This window comes from Solanum lycopersicum, chromosome 2 (assembly GCF_036512215.1).
Source record: "Solanum lycopersicum chromosome 2, SLM_r2.1".
Classification (NCBI taxonomy): Eukaryota; Viridiplantae; Streptophyta; class Magnoliopsida; order Solanales; family Solanaceae; genus Solanum; species Solanum lycopersicum.
The window spans coordinates 66,634,777-66,661,545 of NC_090801.1; the positions used below are offsets into that span (position 1 = coordinate 66,634,777).

General features: G+C 30.9%; 3 protein-coding genes and 1 pseudogene across 5 annotated transcripts; 3 read left to right on the plus strand and 1 right to left on the minus strand.

Annotated features, from left to right (window-relative positions):
• The first annotated feature begins 1,477 nt into the window (after positions 1 to 1,477).
• On the plus strand, positions 1,478 to 6,908 carry LOC112940945 (pentatricopeptide repeat-containing protein At5g01110-like; annotated as a pseudogene).
• LOC101250759 (pentatricopeptide repeat-containing protein At5g15300) lies at positions 6,141 to 12,820 on the minus strand. Of its 3 annotated transcripts, XM_069293912.1 has the most exons (4): positions 9,468 to 12,820; positions 8,704 to 9,020; positions 6,365 to 6,468; positions 6,141 to 6,278 (listed from the first exon to the last, which is right to left on the minus strand). In XM_069293912.1, the coding sequence occupies exon 1, from the start codon at positions 11,143 to 11,145 to the stop codon at positions 9,526 to 9,528; it is 1,620 nt and encodes a 539-aa protein (XP_069150013.1). In that variant the 5' UTR covers positions 11,146 to 12,820; the 3' UTR covers positions 6,141 to 6,278; positions 6,365 to 6,468; positions 8,704 to 9,020; positions 9,468 to 9,525. The 3 variants fall into 3 exon arrangements, with proteins under 3 accessions (XP_069150013.1, XP_069150014.1, XP_025885362.1); XM_069293913.1 differs by lacking the exon at positions 6,365 to 6,468; XM_026029577.2 differs by having other exon boundaries at positions 6,141 to 6,468.
• Positions 8,243 to 9,006, plus strand: LOC101267864 (casparian strip membrane protein 3-like). The gene is made up of 2 exons (XM_004233628.5): positions 8,243 to 8,451; positions 8,667 to 9,006. Exons 1-2 carry the CDS (start codon positions 8,243 to 8,245, stop codon positions 9,004 to 9,006), a joined length of 549 nt encoding a protein of 182 aa, XP_004233676.1.
• A 7,110-nt stretch (positions 12,821 to 19,930) lies between the features above and the next one.
• On the plus strand, positions 19,931 to 21,358 carry NAC2 (NAC2-domain containing protein). The gene is made up of 3 exons (NM_001329390.1): positions 19,931 to 20,216; positions 20,318 to 20,595; positions 20,674 to 21,358. The coding sequence occupies exons 1-3, from the start codon at positions 20,030 to 20,032 to the stop codon at positions 21,166 to 21,168; spliced, it is 960 nt and encodes a 319-aa protein (NP_001316319.1). The 5' UTR covers positions 19,931 to 20,029; the 3' UTR covers positions 21,169 to 21,358.
• Positions 21,359 to 26,769: the final 5,411 nt, after the last annotated feature.

Here is a 26,769-nt window from a genome sequence, read left to right on the forward strand (position 1 = left end):
GTATTTTATATATTATTATACAAAATTATGAATGCATACAGGATTTTTGAAGAAAAAAATAACTATATAGGGAAAAAATATATGAAAATACAAATATATTTCTTAAATGACTATATAGATAAATTCGGCATACCTATTGAAATGAATACAAACTAATAAAAAACTATAATAAATATAAATAGAATATATTCTGGAATGAATATAATTTTAAAAAGGTAAAATTCTGGAGAAAAAAAAACAAAATTTAAATTTAATTTGAAAATGTAACTGATGATAAAATAAAGGATGCTTGCCTTTTTTTGAAATATTTCCCCCTTAATTTTCTCCTTTTTGTTATTAAATAATTATATTCTTTAAATAAAAATAAATAATAAATAATAAAAATATACATAACAAACTAAAATGACATTTTTACTAAATATTGAAATTGTTGCTAATGAGTCCTCTTAAATGCTAAAATATTGACATTTTAAAAAATTTTATATTTGGGGGTCGAAAGGAAAAAATATCTATAGTGATATTCTCTTGATTTTTTTAAATTAGACGAGTAAAAGAGAATATTTATTTTGATGTAAGAGTCAACTAAAATGAAATGGAGAAAGTATTGATATGGCTATTTATTATAACTGTCTTGTTTTTATTTAAATCAAACCAAAACAATGATGCTATCTATATTTGTCATTTCACTTATTCTTACATTTTCTTTTGATATTTTATATGAGTTAGGTACGCAAATGTACAGAATTTCTAAGCGTTTACTTTTTCTTTTTTTTTTAATATATAAATTCTATCAATTTGTCTAATTACGTTTGTTTAAAAAGTGACCTAACAATCAACATGTATGCACTCGATATGTTACCAAATCATCTAAACATTAATTATAGGAAACATCACATGATAAGTGAAGTTAATAACTCATAACAGAAGGCATAATACCTCTTATAAGTGGTTAAAATAAGCTGACATTTTTTTTTTGAAAAAAACGCAGATTCATATATAAGTTAGGCTATATTGCAAATTGCAATTAACCTAATGCAACAAAAATATTATACAGAATCAATTAAAAAAACTTGATGTTAATTTTTCCTTGTTAATCCTCAAAACTTCCCTGTTGACTTAATTTTCGAATATTTTGATATTACCTAAATAAGAACAGGCTCAACCTATAGATATTTCTGATTAAAGTAGACGATTACGAAATTAAGGCCCAATAGACTAGCCCCAGTGCTCAAAATGGGCTCTATTATAAACTCGCAACCCATTAAAGATTGGGTTTGTGGATGCTGTGGAGAGGCCCATTAAAGAGTTTGTAAGAAAAGCCCATAAATGAAAAAAAGAGGGTTGAATTGATTGATACCATATCTACAATAGATATGGTATCAAAGAATTCGACTACGTAACAGACACTTTTTGGACACCAAATACCAGAAGATCCTCTCTTAAAACACAGATTGAAGCAGACACTTTGCTCATAAATATGTTAGGTTTTATTTGTCATGATTGCATTATAAATATATTTCCCTTTTCGAATATAGCTTTGGATTGACTAATCTTTTTTCTTATAGAAAAATGTTTAGAATTTTATAAATAGAAATTAATAAGTATTCACAACGTAGTCTTTAAGGGTTTTGCGGTTAGGGAGAGAATTTGTGGGTCACAAGCTTGATAAGTTATTACTTGTGTGAGTCTCTCATGTATTTCGAGTAATTTGATTGAGGTTGTTTCTCTTTGTATTTTGTAATGTCATATTTATAGTGGATTACTCTCCTTTATGAATCACATTAAATCTTTATGTATTTTGATATATTTCTCGTTTGTCTTCTTACTTGGTCTTTTAAAATTTGCTTTGCTAGCTTACGCATTACAGATCCTAACAAAATTCACAAAGCTTTTTCATATTTTTAATAGAAAGAATATTTTTAGGCCAAAAAAGAAATCCTATTTTAAAAATTCAATGCAAATAAATCATTCATCCTATTAATTAATCATTCTGCAAAAATAAAACAAAGTCCTTCCATTTTCTCTTGGGCATGGGAAAACTAGGAGCCAAATATATATAGTTCCACACTTGAAGGGCAGTCCCAAAAAGCCAATTTCCCATGGCAGCAGCACGACACCTACATGTTCACAAATCCACCGTTAGAGGCATAACAACGTGTGCTTCACTTGTAAACTCGACCCATTTAGAAAATTCGCCTATTTCTGAACCACAACACTTTGCAAATGGCTCTTCAACCCCACCATCTGAAGACACATTATTAGTCCAGAAAATCTTGTGGAACCTTAAACAAGGCAAGTCAATAACCAATTCTTTACATGGTTTAAACCCGTCTACTTTTCTTGAAGTTCTGGTTAATTGTCGTGATAATTTGCATTTAGCACAGAAATTCATTAACTTGGTTTCTGTAAATTGTCCTAATTTCAAACATTGCTCGAGGTCATTGACTGCTACTGTACATGTGTTGATTAGGTTAAAGAGGGTAGCTGATGCACAGGGTTTTATCTTAAGGATGATCAGAAGAAGTGGGGTTTCAAGAATTGAGATTGTGGAATCTGTGGTGTCAACTTATGGGGTATTTGGGTCGAATGCATATGCTTTTGATTTGCTGATTAGGACTTATGTACAAGCTAGGAAGATTAGGGAGGCTGTAGAAGTATTTTAGGTTGTTGCAAAGGAGGAATCTTTGTGTTCAGATAAATGCGTGTAATGGTCTTCTAGGAGGGCTTGTGAAGATTGGTTGGGTTGACTTGGCATGGGAAGTGTATAATGAGATGACAGGGAGTAGCATTCAGCCAAATGTGTATACCCTCAACATAATGGTGAATGCTTTATGTAAAGATGGGAAAATTGAAAGTATAATGGTGAATGCTTTACCGGATAAGTGCATATTGTCACGAGGGGCTTCTTGAAGAAGCCTATGAAGTGATAAAAATTATGAAAGCTACGGGGTTAAGACCTTGTCTTTTAACTTATAATTCTATTCTCAATGGTTTGTGTAAGAATGGACAATACGGAAGAGCAAGGGAACTTTTGGTTGAGATGAAAGACACTGGACTGGCCCCTGATACTGCTAGTTATAATGCATTGCTTGCTGAGTGCTGTAAAACTGGTGATGTGCAGGAAGCAGAATCTGTTTTTAAAGAAATGGCGTGTCGAGCTATCATCCCTGATTTAGTTAGTTATAGTTCTCTTATTGGGTTGTTTTCAAGAACTGGTCATATCGACCGCTCATTGGCATACTATGAGCATATGAGACACAAGGGTCTTAAACCAGATAATGTAGTCTACACAATTCTCATTGGTGGGTTTTGTAGAAATGGTTCTATGAAGGAGGCTATGAAGATGCGGGATGAAATGCTGGAGCAGAGTTTAGTTATGGATGTGGTGACTTACAATACTATTTTGAATGGATTATGCAAAGGAAATATGCTTCATGAAGCTGATGAGCTTTTCAATGAGATGTTGAAAGAGATGTAAATCCTGATTTTTACACTTCAACCACACTTATCAATGGATACTGCAAGTGTGGTAACATGGACAAAGTACAGAGCCTGTTTGAAGCCATGCTACTGAGAAACCTCAAGCCTGATGTTGTGACGTATAACAGCTTGATTGATGGATTCTGTAAGGTTGGTGATATGGAAAAAGCTTTCAGGTTAAGGGATGAGATGATCTCTGTAAACATTTCTCCTAATTATATTACATATAGTATTCTCATAAATGGCTTTTGTAATAACGGTCGTGTATCTGATGCATTAAGACTGTGGGATGATATGATTATCCTAGTTATCAAAACCTACTATTGCGACTTGCAACTCTATTATCAAGGGATATTGCAGGTCTGGTGATGCTTCAAGGGCAGCTAAGTTTCGGAACAAGATGCAGTCCCAAGGGTTATTTCCTGATTCAATTACGTACAATACTCTTCTTGATGGGTTTATAAGAGAGGAGAATATATATAAAGCCTTAGATTTGGTTAGTGAAATGGGAAATCAAGGTCTGTTACCTGATGTTATTAGCTATAATACCATACTGGATGGTTTCTGTAAATTTGGTAGAATGCAGGAAGCCAACATGCTGTATAGGAAAATATTTGAGAGGGGTATTAACCCCGACAGATCCACATATACATCATTGATATATGGACATGTCTCTAAGGATAACTAGAAGGAGGCTTTTCATTTCCATGATAAAATGCTGCAGAGGGGTTTCATTCCTGATGACAAATTTTAACCTCCTTGTTGTTTGAGCCAACTGAAGTTTATGACCATCAATTTCTTCCATTTCATGAGTTCTGCTTTTTGCAGTTTCAGTGGGTAAGCCCTCTTCTATATTTGATATTTTGACATTAGCGAATTGTTAGCTAATGTAAAAAAATGCTTTGAGGAGAAGTATGGTGAAATCACTTGTTGGAGCAGATACTAATGGGTGCTCAACTGGACATCTGCTCTCTAACTATGTACTAGTGAGATATTATCCTTGACACAGAGCGGTGCTTCATTTTCAGACGCCCCACTTGTTGCCATCTGTCTTGCTTGATTTGTCAAAGAGAGAACTAGTGAGGGCCAGAATGGAGTATCATATATAGTGTTGAATCCAATCTGAAGCTCTTTTGAACAAGAGAGATACGAGTGACCACTAGCTTCGCTTAAGCGCAGTGCAAGGCGAGGTTTGGAACCCTACCATCTATTCTCTATGCATCTCAATTGCTTCACAACTCTGCTTGGAAACTTTCATACAACGCCCCTTGTTTCGTTCTATCCCTATTCTATTACCATACATAATTGGGAGAAGCTCATCCATAACTAGAGCTAGAAATGGTTGATTTTGTTTCGTTTCGTTCCCGCTCTCTAAGGAACTGTCTGTTAGTGAGACATTATCCAGACACAAAGTGGTGCTTCATTTTCAGAAATGTGCTTTTGGCTGTGGTGACAAACTTAAGAGGGCCCTTTTGATAGTGTTGAGATTAAGATTGCCATCGAGACTGAATATGCAGAAGTTCCTCTTTCATCTGTCAGTTTGATAGTTCACCCTGTGGACTCACAATTTGTCAAAGAGCATAATATGTACTATGTTTTGACCTTAGATTCATGGTTTCCCTCTTGTTGCCACCAGATTGTGTATTCTGTGGACAGGGTCTGGAATCTTTCACACATCTATATTTTGGAATGTCATATTACAAGGGGTTTGTGGAGTCTGAGTATGTGCTTGCCGGGATATAAACGACAGATTCAAGACTGGAATGTTGAGGTTACATGGGCATGCAAGCTAGCAAAGAGCAAACGTGGAGTAGATGAGATTACTAGTTGTGCATTTGCCATGGTGGTTTACCTGATATGGCAAGCAAGGAACTCAAGCAGATTTCAACAAAAGTCTATTCATGTTGATGCACTGATCAAAGAAATGGCGTTACACTTGCACATCAGAGGGCGGAATTCAGGTAAATGGCGAGATAACTTGCAAGACATTTCTCGTTTTCCTTAGATGGTTACTGATAGTATTGTTTTTCTTAAGGTGTATATTTCCTAGGCTTAATATATGTATTGTTGTTAGTGAAGCTAGAGAACAGGTGCAGGAGAGACTGTTTGTCCATAACTATCAGAACTATACTGTAAATATTTGTTTGTCAATGAAAATGTCACTTAACCAAAAATAAAATAAAATAAAATAATAAATATATATATATATATATATATATATATATATTGCCCACATAGGTTACAACTTCTGTAAACAATACATAATGTTTCAACTAGCTAATGACTCTCTTATATTGGATTTGTGTATGGTATGGTGGCTAAACCTATGTTGTTTTGAATCTTCAAAAATGTCATCACGTGCATATGGGATCCTCCAAAATTAGTGCATTTTTTGAGGATCGGGTGCAACAATATTTTTGGATAGTCCTAGCAACATAGGTCCAAACCATGTTAGGACAATATTCTTGTGTAGTTTCAATGGTTTCTGTGAGGTTTCCCTATCGTTATGTAATGGTTTTAAAATGCTTTACTCAGTGACGTACTATTTTTCTTCTTTTTATGGTTTACTTGGTGATATACACTTTGTTTCCTTGTGCTTCTGAGTTATATTGTCTTTGTGGAAAGCTGAAAATTTAAACCAAATGCTTTTGCTTCAGGGACAATGATGGTGAGACGAGTGAATCAGAAAAGTTATCCATGCCTGTCTGTTGTCTGCTGTGAACTTTGATATCCAAGGTATGTTGATGACACATGGGCTGGGCTGCCGTTACTTTCTCCTGATTTGCTGGTTGATCGTTCTGTTCATGGTTACATGTTACATCAGTGAACATGAAATGCTAGTAGCCTAGTAGTAGTTTGTATCAGGAGATCTAGTTGCTCTTACGTTATCAAACCAAATGAGCTTCCAAGTCCCACTCAATTGACCATATTTATGTCGGGGGCTTTTCGGAGAAGTGATCATGAAATGGTCAAACTTCAGTTCAAGATCTGTTCATAGATAGATTGAGGACATTAGCTTTGCCTGAGTTAGAAACCCCAGGTTACAGATGTTGGGACAACTTCTCTCCTCGAGTTACAGTGGAGAATCATGCAATATATGGATAGATGAAGACAAAGAGTTAATTATGCAATTAATGTTTGGGTAAAATAGGGTGGCAAAAGGCGGAGACTTAGGTCAGGTTGCAGTTTCAAGCCCCAAATCATGCAAAGGGAAGTTCGGAATTTAAGTGGAGAAGGGTAGATTATCCATCGAGTTTAGAAGGCTGTAATTGATCCAAAGAGCAGGTCACACACGGATTTCTCTTTCTCGATAACTATTTTATAGGTTACTGCATATATCCATTTTATTTATATTTTGTTCAGTGCTAAGACCTAATATGCTATTACAATGAATCTCTCTCTTAAAATGGTCCTTTTTTTTTTATTGATTCCTTTTTAAATTCCGTGTCATTTCTTTTTTACTATTATTTGTATTTCAGTTTGTTCCTCGATCTTTTTTTTTAAAAAAATTAGTTATTTTACAAGAAAATAGGATGCAAATCATAAAAGGAAAGTAAAAAATGTGTAAATCACAAAAGAGGACAAGGACTTTGATGGTGTTTAACCTTTTGTAGCTTTGAAACCTAAAAATAATGTATATACTTTCCAAATTAGATGTAGGTACAATCTCACTTCAAGTCCTTTGCAAGTTTAGCACCTAACGTATTTTGACTATTGATCACATAGTCAAAAGCTCTTATGACTATTTCTGCTGATCTTTCTTTAAAAATTTAAATACGACGCTACATTATATTGTCACACCGAAATTGACTCTTTTCTTTGTGCTTATTCATCTGCTAATATACCCAATGCCTTTTCTCCTAATTATTCAATTTGCTCTCCTATACTAATGAATTAAAATGTAAAAATATTAGCACCTAAAAGTGTGGCTTAGTAGTCAATACTGTAGATTGAGTACCATAACATCTCAAGTTCAATTTTTTGGGTGTGGCTAAGTAGTCAATCCTGTAGATTAAGCACCATAACATCTCAAGTTCAATTTTCGAAAAAAAAACACTTGGTGATTTCTTCCGATCTGTTCTCGCTTACTTAATTTTTCCAATATCTAGGAAAACATAAATGCAAGTAAGAGAAGTCGATAAAGTTAATATAGTACTCCCCTGTCCACAATAATTGTCCAGTATTGATTTTGCACACTTGTTAAGAAACTATAAATAGAAGGATAGTTTACTATATTACCGTTTGAATATAGTAATAAATACAATATTTTGAAAAATATAATAGAGAAATAAGTATAATTAATTATAGAGTAAATTATGAACTAAGTGTAAAATTATTCATTTATTTCATAAAGTGGACAAATATTGTTGAACGGAGGGAGATATAGTTCACACCTTAATAGTCGCAACTCTACTCTTTATTAATACTTATTTCTAAGAGCCAAAACCATGGACAAATTAAATCCATATTAATTGAAATGATTAAAAAAACCTAGCATATTGGCTTTAACTTAATTAATAACAGTAATGTATAGTTACCTACCAATGGGACGAATTAGGATTTTCAAAACCAACCATTTTACTTATTGGCTTACGTTGGTCTTTATAGTGGATTCCTGATTGTACAGTTCGAAATTAACAGAATTTTTTCCTAGTATAAATACCATGTTAGTATTGCGCTAAGTGTACCACAACAAAAGTTCATAAAAACATTGAAATCGTTGAAGAGTATATAGCAAAGTAATAAATAAATCAAGGAGAAAATGGGTGGTAGTGAAGCTGGAGATGATTCAAAAGATTCAAAGCCAAAGGGGAACAGAGGAATTTCTTTTCTTGATTTTATTATGAGAATTGTTGCCATTTTAGGTACCTTAGGAAGTGCAATTGCCATGGGAACAACTAATGAAACCCTTCCCTCTTTCGAGCAGTTCATTAGGTTTAAGGCTGAGTACAAGGACCTTCCTACTTTTACGTAAGATAAAACACTATTACTATTATATTTTTGTTTGTGACATAACTCATATACACCAACAGTATAAATATATTACTTATTACTGTACGCAGGTTGTCTGTCTTACTTATTACTGTACTTTAGCATAGATGGGTGTAGTTTAACATATGATAACAAGTATATTACAGTTTTAATTTTTGACCAGGTTACTCATTATTGTTTATGAAAATTCACAGGTTCTTTGTGGTAGCTAATGGCATAGTTAGCGCGTACCTCGCTGTATCTCTTGTCCTATCCATTTTGCACATTGTGATGAGTGGTGCAAGAATAACAAGGGTTGTGTTGATCTTCTTTGATACGGTGATGATGGCATTTTTAACATCTGGAGCATCAGCTGCGGCAGCCATAGTGTATTTGGCACACAAGGGAAATGCTCGTGCTAATTGGATTGCTATTTGCCAGCACTACAACTCTTTCTGCGATCGTGCATCTGGCTCTTTGGTTGGATCCTTCATTGGAGTTCTTGTGTTTTTGCTGCTCATCATATTGTCAGCTCTGGCCCTTTCAAGAAACTGATCATTGATCACTTCCTGCGTGAAGAAAGAACGCGTTTTATCATTTGATATTCCAAGAATTTTTGAATGATTCTTGCCATTTATTCCTTCAAGCTGTTATTAAATCTGTTTGTTTTAGTGATTCTTCCTCTCAATCAATAAAATTGATGTTGCATTTGTTCTGTTATTACTTTGACAACTGTCTTCCTGCTGAAACTCAACAAGTACACCAAGTTTCTGTATAAAGCTTAGGACCATATATCAAGCTATAAATTTTATTTGGTGCTGCAAATATAAATTAATGTTGTGTGCACCAACGAAGACTACAACAAAATGTCTAAATGAGGCATACAATGACCACAAATCCGAATTGCAATTTACACGTCTAATGAACTACAGTGGCTCATGATGTGAATATACGGAAGAGTTGGATGAAAGACATCGTCTTTGTACCCTCCCAAGAGGATGGACCTTCACGCTTACCAAGTTTGGCATTAAGCTTGGTTGCTCACTTCTCTGCTTGTGCCTGCTAGCTTTATTCTCAAGAGTGTTTACACTTGGAATCGAAATAAAAATTCTTGAGATCATAATCATCAGCCTCAATTAAAGTACAACCAGGTTCTTTCCAAACCCCATTGTCATCCATCAACTTCCTCACCCTTTCAACACCATCCCATTCATCCCTCGATGCATAGATATTAGACAGCAAGACATAGTCCCCACTGTCTTCCCTTCCCAATTTAAGCAACTGCTTATTCGCATACCTTCCCAGCTTGACATTGGAATGAACTTTACAAGCTCCTAGCAGTGTTCTCCATATAATAGCATTAGGTTTAATGTCCATCGTGTTTATGAACTCAAACGCTTCATTCAATAGTCCTGCACGCGCTAGCATATCCACCATACAACCATAGTGCCTTATGTTTGTCTCAATATTGTAGTCAGTTCTCATCATGCTGAAATATTCTCGGCCATCATCAACTTTACCAGCGTGACTACAAGCAACTAATACACCAACAAAAGTAATTTCATTAGGGATATACTTCATTCTCCTCATATCTTCAAAAAGAGAGATACATTCTTCAGAATGACCATGGAAAGCTAATCCTAATATAATTATGTTCCAAGACGACACGTCCTTCTCTTTCATGCCTTGAAACACTTCAAGTGCCTTCCTAATGCTGCCACACCTAGCATACATGTCTACAAGTGCATTACCAAGAAATACGCTTAACTCGCCTGCACCCATCTCAATAATTGATCGATGTATCAGCTCGCCAACATCCAAGAATGCTGAATCCGTGCAAGCGGATAAAAGGTGCAACATGGTGACTTCATCAGGGTATTCCCCTGCACCTCTCATCTCTTCATACATTTTCAAAGCCTTCTCATTTTCTCCACAAAGCACATATCCGGAAATCATGGCATTCCAAGTCACAACATCCCTCTTTGGCACAATATCAAACAACTCCCTCGCATTATCCATCTTCCCTTGCTTCACATACCCAGTGATCATCACATTCCAAGAAACCAAGTCTTTAACCGGCATATCATCAAAAAGCCTCCTTGCCGCATCCAATTTCCCTCTTCTCGCATATCCAGCCGTCAAAGCAGACCAAGCAACAACGTCCCTCTTAGCAGAACCATCAAAAAGTTGGCCTGCTATTCTTATATCTCCAACATTAGCGTGAAAATATATAAGGGTATTCCTCGCAAACTTATTAGATTCAAACCCGTGTTTCACAATTTTCCCATGTACAACAAGGCCAGAAACAAGCCAAGAAAGCTTGGTACATGCCTTGAGTAGAAACGGAAAAGTATAACTATCCGGACGTATGGAACGTTTTTCCATGTGGGTATAAACGGAAACAGCAAGAGAAGGTCTGTGACTCTGAGCTGAGCCTCTAAGCATAGTGTTCCACATGAAGAGATCTGGTTGAGTAATTTGAGCAAACAGCTTGTGGGCATAGTGTATAGATGCAGAAAAAGTAACAGCAGAAGCATATATGAGCTCCCTGAGAGCAATGCGATTGGAGTTGAAGCCATTGATGATCATCAAAGCATGAATTTGCTTTAGGGATTGGAGATCTTTGCATTTGCTCCATAGTGATGATTGTCGGTGAAGATTTGAACTCCTGCTTGCTATTGTCTTTTTGATCATTTATCTCCTACACAGAGATTTGCTCCTACCGATTCATCAACTAATATTGGGCCTGGCCTGTTCTTTCTCATGGGCTTTATCTTTATTTTAGGTTCAGATATTCACTACAAGAAACATTGGCCCACTCACTACTCTTGCCATTTCAATTATTTGTCTTTTTTTTTTAAAAAAAATAATTTAAATACGTTACATAGAAATTGTTTTTCTTGTTTTCTTTCAGATTTTTTAATTCTAATTTATCGATATGTTTATAACTATAAGATTGACATTCCAATGAACATATCTTTATTTTAAAATTATAAAATTTAAATTTTATTTTATTTTCTTAAATTATGAGTTAGATTAAAATCAGACAAATAAATTAAAACGAAAAAGGGATAAATTTTAATATAGAACTTGAGCGGTGTACGTCGACTTTCTATGTAACAGACCGCTATTTGTGCACTTGCCTGGAAATTTCACCATATGCCAATTTTTTCTGCAAAAGTCACATGCTGATGAGAAATTATTGTACTTCCATTAAAGATTTGTAATAACGACTACGCATTAGTTGGATCAAGTAACATGGAATTAGAGTTGAGATATTAAAAGGAAAAAAAACATTTTTTTGCTGTTGATAAAAGATGTATTTTCTGGAAATGTTTTCTAATAACCAAAAAAAAAAAAGGCTTCACCATGAAAAATATACATACTCCTATTTTAAAATATCAAACGCATTTTTGTTTCACTACTCAAGACCCTCCAACACAACTCGTACCCTATAATATATCAATCAATATTGTCTATGATTAATCATTTGAGTAAGTCTTACCTGTTGTGCGAACATGTATGGTTAGACTTACTTTTTCTGATTATTTACCTTTTTCTATCGATGATATTTGTAAATGAAATTATGATTAATTATTTTTTATGAAGAAAAATTAAATACGCAGATATAAATGTTAAGGGTCCAGCCCATTGATGGGTGGCCCATATATTTTGGGCTTTGTTGACTTCTTCTAGAAGTCTTGGGCAGCTGATGTTGGGGCTGGGGTTTTTTGTTTTGGAAGAGAAAAAAAGAAATAGAGAGAGGGTTTGAGAGAGAAAAGGGTTGCTGGTTTTTTCTGGACAGTGAGACAAAATTTCAGATTGCAAGAGATCCGACCGTTGGATCGTTCTGAAATTTTCACAGCTGGTTCACAACACATAGCACTACATCTTGACCGTTCAGATCGTCAATCGGATTTCTTGATCGTCTGTTATCGCAGCTGGCGTAACCTGCATTTTTTTGGTGATATTTCTCAATTTCTCTTCTCTTTTGTGTTGGCTCTTATGTATGTTGTTGTTGGTGGGCTGTGACATCCTTGTAAACTGATTTGGGTGTTTTTACCCTCAATTTGCATAATAAGAGAAGAAGAAGGGTGGACTCCTTCAAGTCCCGTGGTTTTTATCCTTCATACCGAAGGAATTTTCCACGTATAAATCTTGTGTGTCACTTGCGTATTTATAATTCATATTTGCTTGTGATTCAATTGATGTGTTGCTGATTTGAGCTTGGTTAATATAGTGGTGAATTTCTTTTGGTAAATTGGTAAAGTATATTTGGTTGATTGTCTTGAAGTCGATCCTTGTAGGTGTTGTATCCTACTTGTGTTGTTTTGTGACTCCCCTCACAATAAATTTATTTAGACTTTTGAACAAGGAGTTGCACGAGCACCGTGTTTTCCGTAAGGTCAAAGTAAATTGTTTTAAAATGTTTCCTGATTTTAGACTTTTTGGATTTGAAAAGAAAAATACTTTATTTTTTTCAGAACAACTAGTGCCAAGTGCATAGGTAAAACGAATGAGGTTCATTTTATATCAGGTGCAATTAATTTTCTAAACCGCAACGTTTTTTTTTAGGTCTTCGGTGTACCTTAACAATTAAAACTAATGTCAGAAAATAACCCATATTTAACTCTAACTATTTTAATTATTTTCTGCTTAATTTAAACTCTAATGTTATACACCAATCTTTCCCTTTTATACTTGTCATTTTTTTTTGCAAAAAGCAATTTTTGTATAATCTTTGGAGCCTGAAATTTTTTATATTTTAAATATAAAAATTAAATGTTCGATAATTGTATGAAAAATTCTAACAACACCACACCACTCATATATATATATATATATATATATATATATATATATATATAATCCAAAAAATATTATAAGTCGAAATTTCTTCTCATATAATATGATGAAAAGATATATGTTAAAATACGGATAACAAGGCATATATTTTGACTCTCGAACAAATGAAATATAAGAACTTATAAGAACTAAAAGAAAACGAAGAGTATATAACAAATAAAATATCCAAAAAAAATTCATCGTTATTTCGCTCATAGGCTATTAATTTAGGATTATTTCTATTCAAAGATTCCATTGCATGGCCAGGAAATTAACCAAGGTTTGGCATAGTATTGTGTTCACAAATATTATATTTCTAAAGGAGAGAACATTAAATTGGAAGCAGATAATTAATTAAGAATTATTAGAAACGGTCTGATCTATGTTTGGAAAAGTAAACGAACCAAATATAGGAGGCGGTTTGTTCCAAGAAAATATTTTCTGCGATAGCTAATGCATCAGTTTTATGATAAATTGTGATATATTAGAGGATGATTTTTTTTTATTACGAAAAGAATCATAACAAGAAACTCCGCAAGATTCAGCATATTAAAAAAAATCCTTTTGAAATACATACATAATTACAAGCTCTTTGATTGAATCCAAGCTTCTTATATTCAATGTGAATCAATGCAAGATGAACTTTGATTTTGTCAAATTAATTAAGTTTATGTTACCACATTTAGTCAAATATTATTCGTAACTATTATCTTCAAGCCACCAATTTTAAATAGTTGGACTAACTTCCATAGCATTATTTATCAAACGTTGGTATAACTAATTAAATACTTTGGCATGGCTAGTATATATATAGCTTAGCCTAGCTACTAAACAAATTAGACAAACGTAATTATCTTTTCTTTTTTCTCTTCTCCTTTTATTTTTCTTCATTAATTTTGGAAAGTAGCTGTGGTTACTTCATAGTATAGGAAACTGCTAAATAGTAGGCTGTGGTTCATGCATACATTGTTTGGATATTATAAGCCCAGCTTGTCGTGCATATGATGTTCCTTCTTACCTAACTGAACTAATATTAGTCCCAAATATTGGGACTTCTAAAAATCCTCCTTTTTTAATTAACTAATCTTTTACGTCAATAATAACATATTCAGCGTAAAAGTAAAGTCTAAGGAGGATAGATGTACGTAAACCTTATACATATTCAAGAGATAAAGAGTTTATTTCTAGTAGATCTTCAGTTAGTTGAATTTTAAATTAATCTTTAATTTCATTATTTTCTGGTCAATTCTTAATTATATTTGAGATAATTAATCAACTCAGATTAATTAAATAAAAAGATTATATACACATATCAAAAAATAATCCGAAAAATTGCACCAATAAATAAAAAGATTATATACGCATATCAAAAACTTATAAAAAACGAGTTGGGTCGTTTAGAATCATTATAACTAAACTTGGTGTTTATAATATACCGGAAATATTTATATCTTCCGTTTCAATGTTTTGTAATCTTACATATAAGTGATATAGTATTTTATATATTTTATACCAAAGTTTTGGTATATTATTGTATCATATGCATTCAATGTGAGATAACAATCTAAATATAAATGTCCTTGGTAAAAAATAATTCTTTCCAATATTATTTATAAGAAAGGTTCTATGATAATTTTATTCAATTTAAAGTTACACGCATGTATTCGATTGTAAGTCATATATCACAGTTTTAATGTAATTAATCAAAACTAAAATAAATAAAGAGTAAATAATTCAAGAATTAATTATATTATTTAATTATAAAATGAATAATCATCAGATTTACATATTTTGATTTATTTAATTTCAAAGGGGCCTCATAATCTTTACTTTTTTTTTTCAATATGATTCGTTATACTATAGATAATAGTTTATACTATAGATTTAGGATACTAGAGATTTTTCTGAAGAAGTCTTCGATAGCAGGACCTCATCGATCACTAGTATTAACTAAAGTAATATAGAACTAATATTTATAAATAAATAAATTTATGCAATAAATAAAATGAATAATAAGAGAAACACTTTTTTTATTCTGGAATTTTACACGACTCAATAAGAGAGATTGACCTATTTCATACTTCTTCCTATAACTAATATTGGACAATGTACTAGAAAATAATATCAAATAAAAAATAAATTAAAATAAATAGAACTAGTTTAATAGATTAGGATCATAGCATTGCATTTTGGTTGGTGTTAGGATTAACCAACCACAATCTACCATATCTAAATTTGTAGCCTTTTCTTATTCAATTTTCCTTGGGGAATAAAAGTCTTGTCATAGTAGTGATTAACTATATTATCCTTGCGAAATCAGCTCATTGACTTTCAAAATCTTTAACTCTGTACTCTATCAATTAGTTTAATTTTGTTAAATCATATTATTTTCCAATATTTTGGTACAAGTATTTCATATGACTAGTCATAGTTTTGGTCTAAGGGAATAATTCTGTAATAAATTTGTACTAGCTAGGCACCAAAAGGATGGCTCGGTAGTCAATGAAATTAATGAGAATCCTAAGGTTTCAGGTTTTAAATTTAGCGAAAATAAAGAACATACTTAATGATTTTTTTTAATCTATTCTAATCTTGATCAACAGAGTTACGTGAGTCCGATTCTTTTTCTTGCTCTTCCCTAGCCTACTAAAAGATCAATTTTTTGTGAAGTGAAAAAAGGAAGTTCTTTCTAATGGATGAAGGATAGTACTATCTTCTTAGATGCCTACTAGTTTCATCCAACAGGGAGTGTATCTGTACCAGGGCCACTTGATTTTGCTTCAACTTTAAGAGGAATATGACATACCAAAGGCAAAAAAAAGGAAAGTTTCTAAATTTAGATGGACATTTCATTCTTAGCTTTGCCTCTTTTTTGTTTGTTGCTCTTAATTAGTTTAGAGGACCTAATCCATACCGATTCTTTGAATTTACTATCCTTTCATATAATATCATTCATTTCCATACAATGAATCATATTTCAATCTTTATCCATTACCTAATGTTATACGACTGAATTCCCAAGTATTAATTAATTAAGTACATCTTAATCAACCCCTCAAAAAATTGACATTAATTATAAAATTTGTTAACACACCTTTTGCCATAACTAATTACTAATATTTAATCCTAAATTAAGTTGAATTGTTATGATCAGAATACGAGAAACAAAGAATTCACCTTCAACTTTTGCTGCTTAGTCTTATCTAATCTAATTAATTAAGTACTTAATTAGTCATCTAAACCTAATATCATTATTTTTTTGAGAAGATAATGTTGTTACCGTCAATAATTTGGACATTCTTTGGAAGCAAAAGATGACACGTGAGTGTTTCCCCTAGTGGCTACTTGTCGGTATGGATGAAACATGGCCCACATATTTTTCCATCTTAGCAGAAAGAAAATCTATAGTCAAATGTCAAATTTGTGTTATTATTATTAGTTTAACAAATTAAAGTTAGGCTTAGTTTTACGATTTGGAGAAAGGCACTAATAACAAACAATCTCCTAAAATGGAAGGTGTGGTTATGTAGTAGTTTCTCCGTTGCTAATGGCTGCAAAGACTTTTTAGATGATATATAATAACATGTCTTTAAATTATATAAAAATTAGATTTTCATCGCTAGCAAATAAAATTACAAATTAATTGAATAAAAAACGTAACATATAAAGGTAGAAGACACTAAGTAAATAGAAACACAAAGAGCAATGTATATTTTAGGATTAGGATGTAGAAATCTAACGTTTATAGTTTATATATTTGTAATAGATTAATTTTATATATTTATAGGAGTAATAATTAGGATGTAAAACCACTTATGTGCATGAACCAGATGAAAAGAGAAAATATAAATAGTTGTAATTTTTGCTCTCAAAATTGTTTTATACATATTTTTAAATGTGTATTAACTTAAATTTTTAAATGCATGATTATACACTTTAATATTATCATCTTAAATTCTTAAATAAGATGATTATGCACCTTACCAACTTTAATTAAAACAGGGGATTACTATATTCACGAAGCTCTCTAAGTAGTATCTTATAGGTTAATGATTTAACAATTAAAATATACTGTATAGTAGCTAGATGACGAAAGAGGTTGGCTTAAGTGATTAAGCTTTTTTAACTTCAATTTTTACCTTTAAAGTTCGAGTCATGTGACATGATAAGTGAAGGACCAGTGGACCAATACTTTTGATTATCCATATTTATTGAAGAAAGTTAAAAGAAAAAAAAAGTTCGAGTGGAACTCATTATAAAATGTACTTATACACGATAAAGATAAAATAACAATAATTGTTTCTATTGAGGGTGATTTTACTAGACGAAAAAAAAGGATAATTCAGTTCACATGAACAAACACAAGTGCATAAAATTAATTTTTTAACTAATAATAATAAATTCAATGAAGTAAAAATTACTTAATTTTAAAAGGTGAAACGAAAAGTCAGGATAGATTTGATAAGCAAGCAAAACAATTCGTTCTGTGGAGGTGGGGGACGGTGTGACTATGGAAGTAGCTAGGTCATTTATGTATTTTAATTCGCATGCTTATGTGATTACGTGAACAGGATTAGACACTAATTTAGGTATAATTATCTGTTAAGAAGTACTAATTAAGAAACATTAGTAATGGATAATAAGGAATCTTGAATATACTGCGGTATATATTGTATTAATTTATACACCATCAGTACTAATGAAACGTGATTACACGTGAATGAATATAATTGACGGCTCTCTCCAACTATTGCTTCTTTTTATTATATATTTTTTTGGGTTTCAAATACGCTTTTTACAATTCGTAGCATTCGGACAAAAGTTCTTACCAAACCGCACACCAAAAAGATGAGAAAGAGGTGATAAAGGGAAGGAAAAAAATAATAATAAAATTAGGGTGTGTTTGGCATGAAAGGAAAATAATTTTCAAATTTTCACATTAATTAGTCAAAATGTTTTAAAATTATTTTTGTCAAAAAAATAAATTGTTTAAAAATCAGGAAAACGAAACATCCTTAGTAGAGTATACATAAAATAATTCATGGTACGATAAAACATTTATTATCATGTCAAAAATTATAGCTGATAACAGATGGACAACTTTATTCCTTAACTAAGTCCAACAAACAAATATAATGATCGATCATAACTCTGATCCGAACTACGTAGGATATTTACATTACCCAGCACATAATAACTTTTAAAGCTCATCATTTTTCACTATCCCCTACCGCCCACCCCTTTGATCAATAACTCCATACGTACTATTGTTGATAATAATTTACTCACTTGTCAAATATCAGAACATAAGTAAAAAAATTAAAAATTTATTTTTCCAGAAAATGTTAATATTGAAACGAAAACATTTTTCTTCTATACAAAACAAACTCCCAAGGGGATCGAATTTAGAAGGTTTTTATTCAAATACGAAACCGCCCACAAAGACTTTTTAAATTATAATATTATTTTATCAAAGTATAAATAAAGAGAAAAAGAATCAATGGAAACTGGTAAGAGCATACGTGAGTATTATGAACTATAGGTTTATGTTGTCATAATTAAAGTAAATAAAAGAGTACAAGAGTGTGAGACAGATGTAAGCCATGTGCATAGTACAGCATAATATGATTGAATTTAATTTTTTGGTGTTAAAGATAAAATTTTCCATAATATCTAATATATAGCACAACAAGCTAATTACAGAAAATATTTATTTAAACCTGGTAAAGGACCAAACTACGTTTTTTTTTTTTTTTTTACTTATATGATAATTGATTGGTCTTGTAAAATTTATACGCTGTACCTAAACATGTAGTATAATTAATTGCACCTTTTATGCGACTGTGTCAGCAGTAATATCACAGTTGACATTAATGAAATTTCTTGACAATTTCCTAAAGAAGAACTGTTTTGTTTTATTTACCATAAATCATTTTGTATAGTAATATTTTATTTATTCCATCAAGAAGATATACTTCTATATCGTTAAGAGGAAAAATTATAAAGTAGATTTTATTGGTTTAACAAATGACAACTAACTGAACAATTTTCCAATCCGTTTGAATTTGCAAATGTTACCTAATAGCATATACATATGATTACGCGATTTTTATCATTTTAATTAATCATTAAAATTGAAGTTGAAATATGAAAGCAGAGAATAGAGATAAGGAGGTGCTTTTGGTCAACTTCAAAATGAAAGCGACCAATTTTTCAATGTATTTCTCGATTTATTTTTATTCCTTCATAATTCAAAAAATAAATTTACACAAATCATTTAACATTAATTACATATGTAATTATCTTTATTATTAATTACATATTTCTCAAATCATTTTTTAAAATTTAATACTAAATGTGAAATTATGATAAAATATACGTATTAATTATTATTCAGAAATCTACAAAATTCGAAATGAATAAGTAAAAATGAAGAGAAAAAAATATATTTAAACCCAAAAACTGCCCAACTCAAGTTGATTTTAGAAATAATTTGTGTGCTAACAAACTAGTATATAGAGACCTGGTGTTCCTCCTTAGCTACACTTTTATCTGAATACCAATAATCTTTCTACTATAAACTTTTCTTCTTTTTCTTCCCTTTGCCCCACTCTCCTTTTGTGCATATTTTTTTCTTCAATTGTTTTCAATAATCAAATTAATTGTAGAAATCCAAAAAAGGTTCTTTTTTTATTTATTTATTATTAGAATTTGGTGAAAATTAAACAAAGTAATGGAAATTGTGTGTGGATTTGGTGGTCGAGAAGAAGAAATGGAATTACCTCCAGGTTTTCGATTTCATCCGACTGATGAAGAGCTTATAACACACTATTTAGCCCCAAAGGTTCTTGACAGTGGCTTTTGTGCTATAGCTATTGGTGAGGTAGATTTGAACAAAGTTGAACCATGGGATTTGCCATGTAAGTTTTTTTTTTTTTTTTTGCACTATAATTTTTTTCTTAAAACTCAATGAAGTTTAATAATTGTGTTTTTTTTGAATTAAAAATAAAAAATTGTTCAGGGAAGGCAAAAATGGGTGAAAAAGAATGGTACTTCTTTTGTATGAGAGACAAGAAATATCCAACAGGACAGAGGACAAACAGAGCAACAGAAGCAGGGTATTGGAAGGCAACAGGCAAAGATAAGGAAATATTCAAGTCAAAAACACTTGTTGGTATGAAGAAAACTCTTGTTTTCTATAAAGGAAGAGCACCTAGAGGTGAAAAAACTAATTGGGTCATGCATGAATATAGATTAGATGGAAAATATTCTATCCATAATCTCCCAAAAACTGCTAAGGTATAAATAACTATTCTTCTTTTTTCTGGGTGAGTGGCCGATTCAGGATTTAACGTCTATGTACTATTTTTGTTGCAGAACGAATGTGTGATTTGTAGAATTTTCAAAAAGAATTCAGGAGGGAAAAAGATAGCAATCTCAAATCTTACGAGAAGCGATAGTATAACAGATAATTCAAGGTCTTCAAATTTGCCACCATTAATGGACTTGTCACCATACAACAAGATTACAACAACAGCGAGAAGTAGTGGAGAGACATGTAATTCACATGTGACGTGTTTCTCCGATTCAATGGAGGATCAAAAACCTCAAACTTATGATCATCATCATCTTCTATCAAGTTCCCCTGTTTCAGTCGATTTCCCCCAAAACGTACCGAACGATTCGATGACCTACATGGGAAATTTCCAGTATGGAGATTCTGGATTGATGCAAGATAATTCGATTATGAGGCTTTTGATAGATAACAATTATGGGTCAGAATCAAAACAAAGTTTGAGAGGTTACGAAGATCATGACATCAATATCAGTTCAACTGGCCCAGTGGACATCGATTGTCTATGGAATTATTGATATAAACATTTAGTGAGGGACTTGGAAAAAAATGCATTAGAAATAGAAATGGGAAGAATTGAATGTGGGACACAGGAATTATGTTAATTATTCTCAGATATTGTTTTACATCATTTGCACCAGTACTACATATCTGTTGTGTATAAATTCGTCTCCACTCAAAATAATACATAAGTTAATTGGTTTGTTTAATCTAAACCATCTATTATGCTAATTTTGTTTTTCCATTTTACTAATTTCTTTTCAATACTAACTTGTGGTTGATTTTCATAAGAGATAAACAAGTTTTTATCAAAAATTTTCTTCATTTTCATAGCTGAAATTCGAGATATGTTAATTTTGTTTTATACTAGATCAAGAGTGTCTATATTAGAAAAATATTATAATGATGCTTTCGAAATCTGAGTTAGTTAGGAGTATTCATATTTTATTACGTATTAGTTAGATAAAGTTGGTTTGTAATTGCATCATTTGTTGAAGTTTAGGGTTACACCATCTAACAGTCTTTGCTCATCATCGCATCACTTTACAAAGGAGGATTCGTATATGAACTCTTTCTAATTCCAACTGTTAGGCTACCAACCCAATTTTACGACTTATCTACAAATTAATTACAGTCTATTTTTCTAGTAAAAATTCATAAATAGATTTATTTATTTTTTTTACTATTGCTACTTGAAAATAAAATAATATTTGAATAAAGATATTCGAACTTTAAGAAAGGATAAACTCCCCTTCCATCTATTAAACTCCAGTACAATGGTCTAGAGTTCGAAAATAGTCATTTTAGATAATGACCTTTTAATTTTTTGATTTATCGATTATACAAAAGTCATATTTCATATTTGACATTCTTTTGTTTTTATTATATCATTTATGTCTATATTATGCATAGGATGAGAAAATTTACAAAAACATTTTAATATTTGTGCACTAAGAATGTATAATTTTATATAATTTAGCTTATAAACATATCAAAGTATGCAAACCAATTAAAATATTATATTCTAATTAGTTACCTGAAAGTACTTAAATAATAACCTACTATATATAGCGTGAAAAAACACCTGTAAAAATTCAAACTAATTAAATGACTTTTAATTGAAGAAGAAAAACACAAATTACCGTACTTCTCATTAATTAAATCCTCGATATCTATTTTTCAGGAAGTAATTATCCAATAGGGACTAGTCGACACATCATAAGCAAAAAAGTACAAATAAATTAGGAAGATAAGGCCAAAGGACGAACTTGTGATCGTAACATGATAGCTTTCTTCGTTATTTCAAAGTATATTTAAAATTTTGAATTCAATGTAGTTGTAAAAATAAATAAATTATGAGTTCAAGAGGATAATATATTACAGTTTATTATACTTTATGTTCATATATCATCGATCAATTCTTAATAGGGAGCGAGAATATACTCTCCCTTATAGGAGCCTAATAGAAAAAAGTCTATGTCCAACAGAAGAAAATTATAATTAAAAAAATATTTGTTTATTGATAATTAACTTATAGATGCAAATATCAATTTCGAGTTTTATTTAAAATATTAGAATCATTTGTACATGTAGCACTAAGCTATAATTTTTCCGTCACGGACTCCACACGTACAACACGTCACACCTTTTAAGCAGTGTTGATATGATTTTTTCATGATTCAAGTTGTTAAGTACTTAAATCACATTGATTAAACTAGGATAGGTATAAATTAGGAGTCTAGGACCTAAGCTTGAAAATTCAACTATTTTGTGCTTATAGGGCAATAAAAAATTCAAATCCAAATAGTTTTTTTTAAAAAAAAATCAGTTGAAGGAATATATGCAAACGGTCTTCTGCAAATATTTTATTCTTGATCATTGAGTTTTTTTTTTTTTATTTCAAATTTTTCAATAATTGTAAAATATATAATTTTGAGTCGTTTAGATCAATTTGGAAGTAAAATATGTTGGTGAAATTTATGTGTACTAGTTGAAAGTTTCGTATAACTAGATTAACAGAAATATATGTGTTCTACTTCATATCTTTTAGTTACTCAAAAAATTGCCTTAAATATTTTTTGTTTAAATGGTCAGTGTCTTTCATAATATTATACCCCTCTATATGAGAGAGTTGAAAGTCTACCGTCCATTCAAAATTAATATTTCTTAAAGGCCAAATAGAACGATAACATATAAAATATCTTTGAATAATGAATTGTTTTGGAAAAACGAAGAACTTTCGATTTTCAGTATTTATTAATTACATGGAAGAATGCTACTTGGTCTATTTAATTCTTTGATTCGAACTTATATATATTATTTGTAACTTTCAAAAAAATTAAATTATTAACTTAATTGATTAATTAATTAGTAAGTGAGATACGCGTTTTCAGAATAATCATATTTTTCCGGTTATATTTATCATACATCATTAAGTTATGGATTATGTGTCATTAAATAGTAAATTTACCAAAATATACCATATATATTCTTTATTATTATTGTTTAGTTCTCACTCTGTCACTCAATAATTTGTTCAAATTCCTACTTTTATTATTTATATTCCTCAATTCAATATTTTTGTTTCTCAATTATCAACATTTTGAATCTCTGTCCTCTTTGGAAAAGAATATATATGTGTGGGTTGAATATTAAGTACTTGATAAAATATGTGATAATGTTTGAGTTTTTACCCAAAAAAAAAAAGTATGATCAAAAGTTGATAATTTCAATCTTCTTTGATATATTCAATTCTAAAATATTTTGTTAAATTTTTTCCACATGTTAATTATTTGAATTAGTTGATTCTTGTTGCCCCAATATGACTACTTTTTTTAATCTTTTTTGTACATGTCAGAGAAGGGAACATGGAAACAAGAATACAAAGTTTCCATAATATACGATTTTTGCTCCATTTTGAATGGAAGGAAAAGACAACAGAAGATAGACAAAGCAGCACTATATTCTGCGAATTTACGTCATTTGTCTTTGGTATTTTTTTACTTTATTTGTTTTGGGTAAATTTGACTTTTGTTTATAACTAGTAATATCAAAACATTCGATAAAACAAAACAATGTTCGACCAATGTCATGCTTTCTCCGATTAGTGAATCAACGATTTGAAGGTTATGTGTTTTGATTAAGAATAAATTGATTTTTTACTGTGCGAACAAAATTATTAATTTTATGTAAAACCTCAAATATGACTGATATGTATAATTAAAGGAGATGACATGTTTTATATGGTTAACTTAAATACCTAATAGATGTTTAACACAATATAGTTAAAAAAAATTGATTTCTCATATCGTCACTCAAATCTTAAATACAACTAGAATCAAGAAAGAAAGATCACTTTTTTAAATAAATAACTATCAGTTAAATGATCATACGACACAAAGTTAAGAAGAAAAAAACAAAATATATATAAAAAAAAAATAAGGGAAGTGATAATGTTGAGTAACAAACCCTGAGACGACAGCATTGGGCTGTCCTGCAGGCCCACAGAACAATGAGCCCACCTTCCTTCTTTGTTGGATTCCTTAACAGCTCAACGGAAAACGTCACAAGTAAATTGACACGTATATGCGTCACTTGTGGGGCCCACTCTGGTTTCTTTGTGACACGTCATTTCAGTTTTCAACCAATTATTGTGTATTACCTGATTGACCCACGTGTCCATTTCACATTTCTAGTTAAAGAAATAATTTAAAAAATGTCAACTTGTAGTTGAAGTTCAATCCCTACAAACTCCTGTCTGATTAGACTCTGGTTGTACATTTTTATTGGTAAGAATTTGAGTTTTTTAAGCTTATTTTTTGTAACTTAGTCCATAAATTAACTTTTGAAAAAACTAAAAGAGATATATTTTTACTAAATAATTGTCCAAAAAACAACTCTAGTCTTCTTATTTCAGCACATATAAAATTTGAGCAAACAATACAAGAAAAAAGTAGTTATGTTACAAGTTGATAGTTCATGCTGAACTCATCTTGGATTTATTCGGAAAAAAATGAGCGATGGAAAAGAATGGGCCGTTTCTACATGATATTATTAAATGGGCCCACATGCTTACATTTTGTGGCCCATAATATTGGCTGCCTAGGTTTCTATTTTAAAATGTCACTCTATCATTTGCTTGTTTGTTTCTTCAATATTCTTTTTTTGATCCCATTTTTAATATAGTCACGTGTTTAGTTTATTAGCGTTAAATAAGATTGAATATTCACTTTGCAAAATGACAAGTATACGTCTTTCTTAGTTCTTATGTCATTTATTTAACTATTATTCCAAGCTGCTTATATTATACTACAACTACAATTAAATAATTCAATCAAACATAAAATAAACTAATTTAGGATTTAACTCCAAAGTTATTATCTTTATATGTAGCACAAAATAGAGCAAACTTTCAAGCGCTCCATCACAAATATTATATTTGCTATGACTATTCATATGTACTATTTCGTTATGCATATACAAAAAAAATATATAATCGTATAATCTGTTTTTGTATACATATACAAAAATAAATTAATTATACAATTTGTGTTTGAATGAAGCGAGAAAAGAGAGAAAGACAAAAGAAAATTCGTCATGAAAAGATTTGTATTTGTATAATCATAAGTGTATAGATCGCAAATATATGTATTTCTATTTGTATATATATACAAGTTTTTCTCGCTTTATACAAACACTACACAATGTATACGTATGTGTTTGTATAAAGTGAGAGAGGCGAGCGAGTGGAACAAAAATATATGTATATATACAATTTTATTCGCTTTATACAGACACAAACATATTTTATATATTTGTGTTTCTATAAAAACGAGAGAGGCGTAGGAGAGATTGGCGGGATTGTTTAAGGAGAGAGGCGAATGGCAATAGTTTGTTGTGGAGTACAATTAAATCAAACTATGATTATGACATTTAATTTAAATTAATAATTTGCTATTATATACAATTTTCCCTATAAAAGAATCTTTTTAAATTTTCTGAAATTTAGTAATGGATTCTTCATATTCATAGGCAAAGTTAGAAGAGGTGATATCAAATCTGGAGTAATTAGAAGGTTTTCTTTTGTTACTGTATTGGAAACAAAGTGTCTAGCTTATAAAAGTATTAGTAAGATTTGTGTAGACGTAGACCTCTTCCTTCCCTATCCTACTAAATTTTGGAAAAATTACATAAATTAATATATTTTGAAAAATAATTAATGATTTTAGCGATTTTTTTTGTTTATTATCATTTATAATAATGCTTTGTTAAATCTGTAATATGTATTAAAAGTAAATTAAGTATGCAATATATATGAATTATAAATTTTTTTTTAAATATATCATGTTTGTTTGGTAAAAACTGTCACATTATATTATAAGTGTATTAAAATGTGTGATAAATGAATTATTCATCATTAAAATTATATTATATGTGAATAATAAATTGTTTTTTGTAATATGTATTAAACTTATATCATAAATAAATTAAAAATGATCAAGTAAAAAAAATATAATTGCTATAAATAGTAAATATTTTTTTATTAGAGTATGTTTATGTAATTTCCCTAGTAATTTGTTACCTACAAGACGGATTGGGCTCAACTGACATTTAAAGCC

Coding starts and splice junctions, on each gene's coding strand:
- LOC101267864 (XM_004233628.5), top strand. CDS start 8,243: ATGGGTGGTAGTGAAGCTGGAGATGATTCAAAAGATTCAAAGCCAAAG. Junction 8,452..8,666: donor AAGGACCTTCCTACTTTTAC/GTAAGATAAAAC, acceptor GAAAATTCACAG/GTTCTTTGTGGTAGCTAATG.
- LOC101250759 (XM_069293913.1), bottom strand. CDS start 11,145: ATGATCAAAAAGACAATAGCAAGCAGGAGTTCAAATCTTCACCGACAA.
- NAC2 (NM_001329390.1), top strand. CDS start 20,030: ATGGAAATTGTGTGTGGATTTGGTGGTCGAGAAGAAGAAATGGAATTA. Junction 20,217..20,317: donor TGAACCATGGGATTTGCCAT/GTAAGTTTTTTT, acceptor AAAATTGTTCAG/GGAAGGCAAAAATGGGTGAA. Junction 20,596..20,673: donor ATCTCCCAAAAACTGCTAAG/GTATAAATAACT, acceptor TTTTTGTTGCAG/AACGAATGTGTGATTTGTAG.